General features: G+C 39.7%; 1 protein-coding gene across 1 annotated transcript in view; it reads left to right on the forward strand.

Annotated features, from left to right (window-relative positions):
• The window catches only part of GRIK1 (glutamate ionotropic receptor kainate type subunit 1), a 159,831-nt gene extending 149,126 nt beyond the window's left edge, over positions 1-10,705 (forward strand). Inside the window, exons 15-16 of the mRNA XM_085297841.1 lie at positions 534-784; positions 10,499-10,705. Of these exons, the coding sequence (XP_085153967.1) occupies positions 534-784; positions 10,499-10,654 (407 nt within the window). The 3' untranslated portion in view covers positions 10,655-10,705. The remainder of the gene's footprint in view (positions 1-533; positions 785-10,498) is intronic.
• Positions 10,706-12,728: the final 2,023 nt, after the last annotated feature.

Below are 12,728 nucleotides of genomic sequence, written 5' to 3' on the forward strand. Positions count from 1 at the left end.
AGAAAGAAAGCCAGCTTGCATACTACAAGCTCTAAGGTAGCCAAAGTGGAGTAGTGGGCATATGCCGGTATAAATGACAAGAGCGTGTGTTTGACTCATTGTGAGTTTTCTTAGGCAACTACTCATTTTATATGCAGTAAGAAAAATAAACAGATGTTGAAGTAAATAGGGGAGATGCAAAGCTGAAGGTCTCAAAGGATGCTCAAAGCAATATTCAAACATGATATAGAAGAATTATTTAGCAAGAAAATCCACTGCCAAGGCTTAAATAAACCTCAGTAGCAGACCCTTGAAATTATAATGAATCCCCAAACAAATAACCACACCAAAGGAGCCTTCTGCTTTCCAGTCCCCAAGGCAGAGACCAGCAGATCTCCTGCCCCTTTCCAGCTGAATAGAAACCAAGACTTTCTAGCAGGAATAATCAGTCTTGTGACAAGAGTGCACTTCTGTTTCAGATGTCAGCAGCATGTTCCCTCCCCACGTTCAGTTTTCTGCAAGYGACACTGAAAGGTCTCGCTCTCGCCTTGCAGGGTCTCCGTACAGAGATAAAATCACCATTGCCATTCTCCAACTCCAGGAGGAGGGAAAGCTGCACATGATGAAGGAAAAGTGGTGGCGAGGCAATGGCTGCCCTGAGGAGGACAGCAAAGAGGCCAGCGCTCTCGGGGTGGAGAATATTGGGGGCATCTTTATAGTGCTTGCTGCAGGGCTTGTTCTTTCCGTGTTTGTAGCCATTGGTGAATTTATATATAAATCAAGGAAAAACAGCGATATTGAGCAGGTGAGTCATCCRTTTCCAGGTCGCTTATGTTTCTGGGAGGCTGAGGCTTGTGGATGTGGAAGTGACTGCATTATAAATCTTTTTGCTGGACTGAAGATTTTGTATTGCTGAACTTTTGCCATGAGTCCCTGGCACTAAAGACAAATAATTTATTAATAAGAATAGGGAAGTATCTCATCCACAATCCAATTAATGCTGTTTAGTATGGCAGTGCAGAACAAGACCAATTAATTTCTCAAACAGTTTCTGCTTGATCTTTATGACTTCAAATATAAATTACCTTGGAAGGGAATAAACACAGAACTGGATTTCTCTATGCAGTTTTAGTGCCAGCCCTTTGAACAACAGCAGGAATATGTTTCTAAATCCCCACGTGTAAATTTTCTCTTGCTCTATAAAGCTTTTCCTTCACAGCCAGGTATTTTAACACTCTATGCTGAAACATGCACTTCAAAGCAAGGAGACCTGCTGAAAGGTGATGGATGCYACGGTAGAATAAGATTATGGACCCAAAGAAATTCTTGATATAACTCCACTGAAGCGTAATGAACAATTTGAAAGGGCATAGGGAAAACAAAGAAAATGCTGTGTGTAAACCATGCCCTGAATATTACAGCACTTTGCAAAACATAGCCAGTCATTAAAATAGAGTGTAAACACTAGTTTATTGAACCACTGAATATGCTGTAAAAGAAACAAGACATGAGCAGTAACTCTGAGTCAGTTCATGAAGTTGTCCTCAGACCCTCTTACTCCGGCTACCTTTCCTGGTACTATTTTGATTCTGGCTATGTCCTGGAGTCTGGTCTGGTCCTGTTTGGCTCAGCTACTGTATCTGCTCAGATTCTTCCCACTTTAACAGGATTTCTTGTAGGGACATGCATCCTGTTTGTGCACAGGGCATTGCAGGATCAGTGGCCCCTGAGGCAATCACCAAGAAGTGGATTTGTATTATCTGACTTCAGATTTTTAGTTATTAAGTGTCTACTTCTAAGCAAATTGTTTAAGCTCACTTTGCACTTAGATAGAAAAGGCRGGAGCTTTTCTGTGGGCAATTCACTCTAACCATGTAAGGTATAGTCCTACAAGGCTGATAACATGAATGCCAGAAATGACTGGTGGGAAAAAAAATGACTTCAAAAAGGCAGTGGGGATGAGTGAGAAGAGGAGAGTATTTTGAACTTGGTCTCAGAGGTGTGGTTCAGGCCACATACAGCAGTGGTGCTGGCACCTGGGTGAAACCAGGCAGCCTGGGCTGTAGGTCTTGGGAGGACAACTTCTTGCTTGTGAACTTCTCCTTTTGGATGGGATGAATCCCCCTGCAGTAATCGCCTGGTTGCTGGGAAGGGCTCACAGTGAGTGTAGACTGCACACTTGCTGTTCGAACCACCGAAAGGAAGTGAGGTGACTCCCGCCCAGCATCTCCCTTTTCTGAATGTTACTTACTTTGGGAGCCCCGGGGTGCSAATGAGAGCTAATGCAAGTGCCAGTGGACCTGGCCCTCCCCAGACGCTGCAAAGAGGCCAGCTCTTGACCGTGCAGACTCCTTCACACGGGCAGGCATCGGTGCTGGAGCAAACCGTCATTACAGTCAATAGCACCATGTACGAACAACAGACGCAGCTCACGTGCAGCAGTTCTGCAGGCCTTATTAATCAAGGTGTCCCTGCTATGGAATAAGTCAGAGAGAAATGATGGAWGTATTTTGTATGTATTGCTAGCTTTCTGTTTAGTACTTTAACCCTGTAGRACAGTTTTAACACTGAATGCATAAATAACGTCTCAAGATCTTGATTTTATTCATGACTCAGGAGTTTTTTTATTCAGATAGGTTTTGGAGACCTAATGCAGTTAATTAAAGTCTTTAGTATAAAGCTAATAGAACAGAAGGTTTTAGGAGCTCTTCAGGAAACTGGAAAGGGCAATGTATTTCTGAAACTAATATTAAAATAGACTTAAAGCTTTAAGAGGAAATTGTTAATTTACTTAGCAATACATTGGGCGAATAATCTAGTATTTGTGGATATATATATATACTTATGCTGTTTCTGTGTATGTTGGCACTCTACTACTGTGTCACAGTGATGTGTTGTTGATTATAGGCTGTCTCACCATAACGAAAATCGTCAAGTAAGTGAGTTAATGTGGCAATGTCATACCTCACTATCACCAAATTTTCATGTGGAAATGATTGTACAGAAGGAAGTCATACTGGTGATGCCGGTATGACTTCCTGATTTCTCTCAGTTTGTTTTATTTTTATTCAAGTGATATAAGAAGCTTAGATGGAAAATGCTATATGTTGCATATTATCACAAAGCTAATCTGAAGCCTGAGTTGAATACAATCTATGACTTATATATGTTTCCATAAATAGAATTTCTTTTGATTTAAATAGCTGTTGAWTCTCATTCTCATGCTTGTTTTTAATTCTTAATATTTAATTTTAATTTAATTCTTTAATTTTTACTTCTTTCAATTATTTATTTTCTCCATTTTTTTTCTTGCATGCAAGGCCTTTTGTTTCTTTTACGGACTACAATGTAAGCAAACCCATCCGTCCAACTCCACCTCTGGCACCACCTTATCTACGGAGTTAGACTGTGGCAAGTTAATCCGAGAGGAGCGAGGGATTCGAACACAGCCCTCAATTCACACTGTATAGTCAGGAAAGAAAAAAGGTGTGTCCAYTGGGAAGCATTAAACTTAAAGAGTGCACCTAATGAGAAAAGTTGTGCTCACCAACACATAGCTAATGACTTCAAAAGGCCTCTTGCTTCAGCAGCAAATAAGGTTATCTAATACAGATTGCCAAAGTCCTGGAAATCYGGACAGCTTAGATGCGTATCACAGGAAATAATTACATGTACAGCAAAGACTGAGTGTAATAGACTGTAATAGATTTTAAGATTTATGACAGTCTATGTACAATTRTCATCTTATCATATCATGGGGTAATTCAGCATTTTCAGGTAAGAAAAATTATTTACCTCCTTTTCATCTTCAACCAAATCTAAGGAAAACCACAGCAATCTTAGTGCTAAAAGCATAGAAATATTTTCCTTGGTCTTTGCAAAAGCATTCAGCAAGTGGGCCAGGTAGTTCTTTACAAACCTCAGAAAATAACCTGCAGGGCTCCATTAACTTTCTGAACCCTATTATAAACAGCCAGAGATTTTTAGCCAACATATCTTATTCCCAGTGTCAATATTTAATGAATTTTAATTCATCCATTTAAAATTCATTAGACAAAGCCTCTAAGTAACTATCATACTACAAAATCATATCTATCAGTTAAATTTTATGCCATGTAACCATTAACATTTAAGAACCTACACAAGATAAGCGCCCTCAGGCACCCCCCACTATATACTCTGCCTTTCACAACATAACTCCATAGACCTGGCCTAAGCAACTTTTTTTGTTCACTGMTAAAGGGTTTTCTAACATAGAAGACTCCTTTATTAGGTAACTGTCAGTAACAATCAGGATATCAATTTATATTGAACTGTAAAATCTTGGAATTGTTGTGTATATTAAAACACATGAGGAAGCTCTTGTGTAGGAAGTTGGTATGGGATGTTTCTTATATCCTGGAAGGATATCAGTTTGATTTACTCTAATCCTCAGCTGATGTAGGAACTACCAGAGCAGGAGACAACAGAAAAATATATGACTGTAATTTGAGATGCACAAAATTTATACAAATGCCAACGTCACGAACCAAGGCAAACAGCCTTGTTTTCAAAATCTGGTTAYCTTTACCTGTTGCATTTCATTATATCCCAGCTTTCCTCCAATTTTGCCAGTTCATTTCCTACCCTTCATGCCCACTTTAGGTTTTATCGCACACTACAGTGTCCTCCTTGTGGCACAAGTTAATGATCCGTTTTATTGAGGAGCCATTTCTGGACTCCAATCAGAAAACCCCTTCTAGTGGATGCCTTCACACACAGCTGCTGAAGCTCTGTCCTTCTCTTGGATTGTTTCGTTTGTRCCTGACTCCTGAAAAAAGTCGGTAGGGTCTTTCATGTACAGTGACCTGTGTTTTCCCGCCATTTATTTTACAACTTTTGGTCAACGACAGTTAGGCTAACAGGAATCACTGTAGCTTAGTAGGCTTAAGTATTTTCTGTGACTGAGATGTACTGCTCACAGCTGGACTATACCAGTTCTTCTCTGCCAGTGCTCATCTGTGTACGTGAGTGTTTGTGTCCCACTCCAGACATTGCGAGAAATTGTCTTGCTCAAAATGGAATTTTAGCTTGTTTGTGCAGGGCCTTGAAAGCATTGATTCTTCATGAAATGAGCCTCCTGAACAACAAAGACCTGCATTAGATCTTCTTTATCCCTGACTTAAGAAAGCACTTTTGTCTGCAGTTTCCCAGCTGAAAAAATGTAAAGCTAATTAAAGCCAGCTTCTCTGAGCTCTCAGAGGAGAAGAAAAATTACTAATGTGCTTATCTTCATCATTGTTCTGCTCAAGAAATCCTCTGGGTCACAGCTTCTAGCAGTTTCCTTATCACTGTTTAGATGAACATAGAATCCAGAAAGTTTCTGTCACTTTTTGGACAAACATTTTCATTCCTGTCACTTTTGGGATAGACAGGTCTTGGGTACCTTCAGGTTAATGGTTAAGGGGAAGGCATGGCACCCAGCATCTCCCATGAAATGCTTGGTACCGGGGGGCACCCCTAGTGCACAGATGCTACAGACTTCGTGAAAAAATGTAAAAGCATTCAAAGATTTTCCACTTATCAGCACTCTAAGACAGTTGGACTTTGAAATTTGGCTGTAGAAGTGGCTCTGTCCACAAACACAGATGGCCACCACAGCATCTTCGTAACCTGCAGCCTTGCAACTAAGTCCAAGACCCAACGGACAAACCGAGTCCTTTCTCAGGGGTACGGGACAGAGTCCTGAATTCACATGAAATGACCAACGCTGCTGATGACAAATGAGTCATAAGAGACTCCTCCAGGTCTGACGCTGCAGTACCCATAAAGACTAGCCAGAGCTGTTTGGAAGAAAAATGGCTATTCACATGGAGCTCCCAGAATAATTAATTCAGTGTTTGCAAAAAATGGCATGTGCTTTGACACAGAGAAGTCATCTTTCTTTGAAAAGCAAAGGGATCACGAATAAGTTAGTCCCAAGGCATGGATGGGTTGATTTGGCTAGGGTCAGAGTGCCTGTCCTTACTCAGCAGCAGTTCCTGCCCTTGCAAGCATTTAAGAAGGCAAAGGTGCAGGGGGAAGGACAGAGGCAGGATAAGGCAAGAGACGAGTAAGAGGAASAAAAGGAATTTCAGAAAGCCAAGATTGTGGTGGAGTAACGACATGGCTGCACAGTGGAGCTAGACCAAACATGGCAATAGTGCTTTCAGGATCCAGATTAATATTTCCTCAAAGCGCTGGCATGGTATTGCATGCTTGTGTCATTACCCTCCGATCAAAGTCTTGAAGAGTAAGTCCTCATATCCTGAGTTCCTTAGAAACAAAGGAGGAGGAGGAGAAGGGGGAGGAGGTCAGCAGTTCCCTATCTCAGTGAGATTCTTGCAGAAAAAGGATTTTTTTGTGTGTGTGTGAATTTGTCAAGCCTGCAAATTTCCCCTTTTCTCTGAACATCAAATTGAGTCCATCCATTGCGGACCATAACCCCTCCTCCAAACATGACTGTGGCCATTTATGCCTTCACTGAGAGTTTCATCAGTATTTAGATGGTTTGCRAGACTGGCAAGTAAATTTACTGTTTTTTTTTTTCTCGCAAACAGGAAACTGAGGAACAGTAAACATGGATTACTGTGATACTATTTTGGCACTCACTGCTCAGTTGTTCAATAGACTCTGACAGTTTAAAAYGCTTCAATTAGTGATCTCAGACACAGTTTGATATCCATTGATATCTATTCTGTTTGACATAATACGCAAACAGATTCTTAATGTGTTGCAACAGCAGTTTGCTTACTCAGAGAAACTATTCTGGACCTTTTTTCTTCAGCGCTCCAGGCACAACAAATGACTTTGCTCTCAGCAGAAGGCATATGTCAGAGTCCCATCTATGGGTCCTATTACAGTAATGAGAGCACTGCAGAGGAAAAAAAATCCTGATTTCTGCATTTCCTTGTCTGTGTCTGAGCTGGTTGGGTTTTCTTCCAGAATAAAATCTGATTCACTGATTTTCATAGTTCTCAGGTCCAACGCAGCACACTGTTCTTTTTCTTATTGTTTGTTTTTTTGCTAGGTGTTGATAAAATGCGATTGAAATTCTTGTCCTCAAAGGTAGCCTGGTAACACGAGCAACATGATAAAACCTGACCACAGATTCTGTTTTGTCTTGACTCTGTTTTATTTTTTGGCCATTTTTCAAATTCTAAATCTATAACTATACTAAAGTTTAACGCAGTCTTCTGTATGGAGCATAAGGAAGGGTTTGAGAGGTTCATGAGCAAGCTTGTAAGGCCTGCTGAAATGATCAAAGGGCAAAGAGAAGAGTCTCCAATTCCAAGCAGACCCAAACCTGTTATATTTTTAAAGAGTGATGTTCCCTTTTAGCCTCACAGGACACATACTGCAGCATTTCAGCACTGCTAGAATGAGAAAGTCAAGCTGATTTAAACCACAATGTTAAATATATAAATGTTAAATATGTTAAATATATATATCTTAGGTTTCATTCTCAGTGGTATCTCAAAAGTGGACTTTCAACATACAAAAAAATAGCTTTTTGAAGAAACCTTTTCAGTTTGGTTATCTGAATATGATATTAATAGAACAGTATATTATCCTTTTAAATGAAAATTTAATTTTACAATATCCYTTTTAAAGGATATTGTAATTGTACTCCACATACATTAGTGTTCAGAATTGTGTCTTTGGAGTTCTTTCTCTGTATTTTTTGTCCATCATTTTTCCTGTATGCCCTACGTAAGTAAGTTAGCATTCTGACTGAGCGTATCATCAGACTCGTAGTTACGTCCATAACTTCTGGAATATCTTTGAAGAGTTGGTCCAAGGTCTTAACTCTACRTGTAATTCATTGCTTCAGATTGCCAAATCTCATGCCCATGGTGGTTTGTTTTCCTCAAAATGCAAACGTAGCATAACCCTCGAAGTAAAACTGCTTGCCTGCTTTTACAAAGCCGGAAACTGGAGCTGTTAAGACTCAGGATGTTAAACGGGAGCTGTAAGACTCGGGATGTTACCACTGTGGACGATTCCCCTCTCCCCGGCCGTTGCTTTCGCATGACGGTAGAGCCCGTTCTCACAGGTTCTGAGCGTGTGTTTTGACCTCTCTTTTCCATAGATCAGTTGATCTGTGGGGGGCTTTGTGTTGCCGAGTTGGGCTAATAGGTAGCTTCTGAGAGGCAGAGACCTTTTAGATTTTGTATCAGAAATATATATCTCTATATATAGTTTACTGGGTGAATAAACATGATCAGTTTACAGGAAAGACCGTGAACCAAAGCAGTAATGGTTTTATACTCAGCTGTAGATGTAAATGACATTGATGGCCAATTAGATGAAAGTTTACTTCCGAGAGACAAGATCTAGAGATTAAAGCTATTCCTAAGAATAGCTTGAAGTATTTTTGATGACATTTCTTTAAAAACAGCTTACAACTAGAAACTACTGACAAAAAAAAGGCAGAACAGCCTTGGAAGTGGAACCAATTGGGCACTTCACAAATCAAGTAGTCAGGTGTGAAAAACTACACATAGTTAATGTCAGCAATATATTTCAAATACGATGTAAGAATTATGTAAGATGATCTTCATGGGACTATTTTGTTGATATGAAATTAAAAGGACATAATGATAACTCCGCAGTCTGAATAATATGAATCATTTTGGAAAATTCAGATGCAAGTATATTAAGGCAGCAGAATGTACTGCTGCATCTGCGGAAGTCATCCCTACATGCACACTGATGGCTTTTATAAAAGACATACATAGTTTAGTAACATTAGTTAGAATAGGAGAAGAAAATAATAAAAAAAAAGCTTTACCAAGTCAATAAATGATAAATATGGTACTGACCTTATTTGCCATGGAGTTCTGGAATCACTTTGTAATCTAGATTTTAAAAGCTCAATTAAAACTAGAGAGACGTTATACATGCTAAGTCAGCCAGTTAAAGCAAATACTTTTATTAGTTTGGAAATGTGGTGCTACACTCCAAAAAAGCCTTACTCAAGCAATATAGAAATAACTTTGGATTAGGATGACACAAGCCTCACCTGCTGCTACCAGAGGACATGGTGCTGCAGCAGAGACCATTGATTCTCACTCCATTAATGCTGGAATTCCTACATTATATTGTCAAAGGGTCTATGTAAATGGCAATTGCACCAGCAAAGTCTGGCTATTACTAGACAGTAATTGTTAAAAAAAAGAAAAAAAAAGGTACACTATTCTGGCCTATATTGACTATCCCTATTGCTTTGGTCTGCCATGAATTAATAGTAACTTAATTTTTACGTGCTTAAGACTTTCAGAGTTTCACAGGATGAACAAAAATTAAGCCTCTCGGAGAAAGAGCATATTAAACTCTACGTTAACTCTGGAATAGCTGGCTACCAGAAAAATTTGGATTTTCTCCTCTTCCAATAACATATCCAATTTTACTTTTTTTTTAACCYCTGTATCACTCTCAGATCACAATTAACTGGTTGAGAACTGAGTACAGCTCATCCTGCAATTGGTATCATTCTAGAAAAGAACTTGTATTTGATATAAAGAAACACATCTGTGTACTCTTGCCGTCATTTGAAAACACTGTTGTTTTAACCAATTGTTTTAAAAACGGCAAGTTTTGGAATTCTGGAAAGAGTCTGGTAGGAAGGGCGTATTCAACATGATTAAGGTAAGGTAGTTGAAGCTGTGTTTCACACTGCTACCCTCAGTTCATTTTATATATAAATAATCTATTTTTACATATTGCATGGAACATTTTTTTCCACTGACAGATACTTCCACTTAAAGCCCCTTTGTGTTTTTTTTGTGTTATATATAATTGTTATAGCTGTAGATTTTAAAGGATTTCTCCACTTACCTGAAATNAAAAAAAAAAAAAAAAAAAAAAAAAAAAAAGATTTCTTCTTTCTTTCTAACTGAATAGTTCCCTCATTCTTGTGGTAATTTCTCTCCTTTCTTAGGCATGCAATGTTTGAAAAAGATTCTTTCTAAAGAAAGACAAGCACTGAGGAATGTGCTATGTTTTAGAAATGCCTGTTAGTTTCATGAAGGGAAAATAAGAAAACCGCAAAGAAATCTCCAAGAATGGCTTTGCTTTCTTTAGTATTAGTACATTTTTGGATAAAGTACATATGGTTTAAAAATGAAGAWTTTTTTTTGTTTGTTTGAAGGTCAGGAGGAAACTTACCTACTGAAAAAGGGTAAGTTTTGTGATTCGAAGCCCCCACAAACGTCATAAGTGTGTTTGGGTAGAGTTTCAGAAAGATTTGTAATCAGCTTTAGTTAAGCCAAAGGTAAACTGCTTTCAGTGGAAGGCAAGCTGGGGGAAACCGCATTTGCACTCTCACCTGCTGTGCATTAGGGGGTTGATTCAAAGCGGGCAGACCTCCGTGGGGAAGCCTCCCCAACCTGACATTAGGTGTTCAGGCCCTTGTTTATCACAAAAGCCACCGTTTGTGCAGAGGGCATGGTTGAACTCTCCCAGAAAGGTGTTTAATGCAATTTCCGTGTTCCACCAGTGTCTTTCTTTCAATGCTATAATGGAGGAGCTTGGAATTTCGCTCAAGCATCAGAAGAAGTTAAAGAAAAGGTCGAGAACGAAGGGGAGATCATCGTTCACAAGTATCCTTACTTGTCACCAGAGGAGGACACTGAGGAAAGAAACCATAGCATGAGCAAGAAAGACCCCTTTGAGGAAATATCAGGAATAAAAACAGAACAAAAACATTGCTGCCTACAAGTTGATTGTGGTGGGATTTCTGAAATATAGACATTTACCTTGTTCTTCAGAAATTCTCTGTGTGGTTTCTCTTTTTAACCTAGAGGTACAACAGTTTAAATGCTCACATAGACTGATGTACTACTAATCATCTGGGAAGTGTCTCACTATTTCTTTTGAAATGGATTTGTATGCTCACCTGTTTTGCATCTCTCTTCCCCTCTCCATGCATTGCTGTATGTGCTTTCTAAATAAATAAATAAATAAGAGACAGGGTTCTTTTTTCCAATAATCTGGGAGTAGCACATTTATTTTTTTCTTTTGAAACAAAAAGTGCAGCTCTACTGAGCACAGTGGTTTAGAAACAAYGATCTGGACTGCCAAAATAAAATTCATACAATTAGCCCATAAATGATGGCTACAAAATATACTAAATTTGAAGGTATTAAGCAATGAATTGTTTTTAYTTACCTTCCTTTTTCTGAGATTGTAAGGAACACTTCAAGTTGTCTGTGAGAAACTTGCTTTTCCTTTTCTTCTCTCTTTTTCACTTTTTTTTTATGAGATTCTTATGTAATAACATGGCTCCAGGTGCTAAAAAATAAGATCATAAAAGTAATGATCAGTGAATAGGGGAACATTGACATTGTCACGCTGGTGTATCCTCCATCTCCAGATACCAGTAAAATGATTCTTGACTTCARAATGAAAATTGCTTCAAAATTAGAGCCAAGAAAGTTCAATTTGTAACAAAGCTTGACCACAAAGACAACATTAGATCACATTTGTCGAAAACAGAGACAGTGCTTTGGTGCTGAAACCTCTGCTTGCAACTGGGAGCAGGAGCAAGGTGTTTTAATAATGAAGGAAGAAGTATGGCTTTTTAATGAAGAACTCCCTGTCTGAACAGTGATGCATTAGTAGCAGATTCCCCCGACCCTTCCCTCAAAAAACCAGTTCCTTTAAATTGCAATAATATGAAGCACACTGATTTATTCTGCTCCATTGCCCCTGTGATTAACCTGATAGTTCTTGCTTCGTTCAGAGGTTGCCTGCAAAAGAAGACGGGTGCAATGATGGCATTTCCGTGAGTGCACTTCACAGGCAGCGTGTGGGTGGGGGAGCTGCCCCACAGAGCCCCCCAGGGYGCCCAGCACAGGGCGCAGAGGGGAGCAAGCAACCTGCCCCAGGCGGCCCCCAAGCCCAGCAGCCGGGGGGGAYGGCACCGCCACCACCTCTGCCGTGGCCTCACGGCTGTTTTCTTCTACAAAAAGCAGAAAGATATGTGAAAATCTTTGAGTGGAGAAATACCTCTTTCCCCACACCACCACTCTGTACAGCCCCCAGTGAGCTTTTACACCGCGCTGCATGGCAAGGTCAATCTGAAATGAATGGTATTACTTCCAAAAGCTCTGCTTCAGAAGTGATATATTTTGATATTATTACAGGCTAGAAGAGACCTCAATTCATTTAGCCTTTCCACAGGGGTCAAGTTTTCTAAAGCTCTCGCCATTACCGTTGCTTTCTCCAAGGCTCTTTGTAATTGCTCTGTATCTTTCTCAAAGCTTGATACCCAAASCTAGATGTGCTGCTTGACCTGAAGTCTTACCCATGTTGAGTTGGGCAGAAAAACTGCTTCGTATGCCTTGAAGGCCATACTGCTGTTCATGCGCCCTGTTACRAAGTCTGCTATATACCGTGACTATAATAGGTGACGTGAATAATCCCGCCGTGATACTKGCAACTGGTAAGTCCAGTCTACATTTGGGGCTATGTCTGTATGGAATTACACCTATTATTTTTTCTGGAGTGTTTCTGCATTTTGTCCTCAGTCGTGCCTGTGGCCTGATCCCTGCAAATTTAGCAAATGCACTCACTAAAAAACATTCATAAAGGAGACTCGGCTCGTGGACAGATCCTTGTACAACCCTCTCCTCACTCCCCCATTTTGACAGTGATTTACTATCAGAGGACACTATCAAAAGATATTGACAGGACAGTTTTGCACTTTCAGCTACCTTACAATAAAC

Source organism: Rhea americana, unplaced genomic scaffold, assembly GCF_003343005.1.
Source record: "Rhea americana isolate MKP2758 unplaced genomic scaffold, rheAme1 scaffold_130, whole genome shotgun sequence".
Taxonomy (NCBI): Eukaryota; Metazoa; Chordata; class Aves; order Rheiformes; family Rheidae; genus Rhea; species Rhea americana.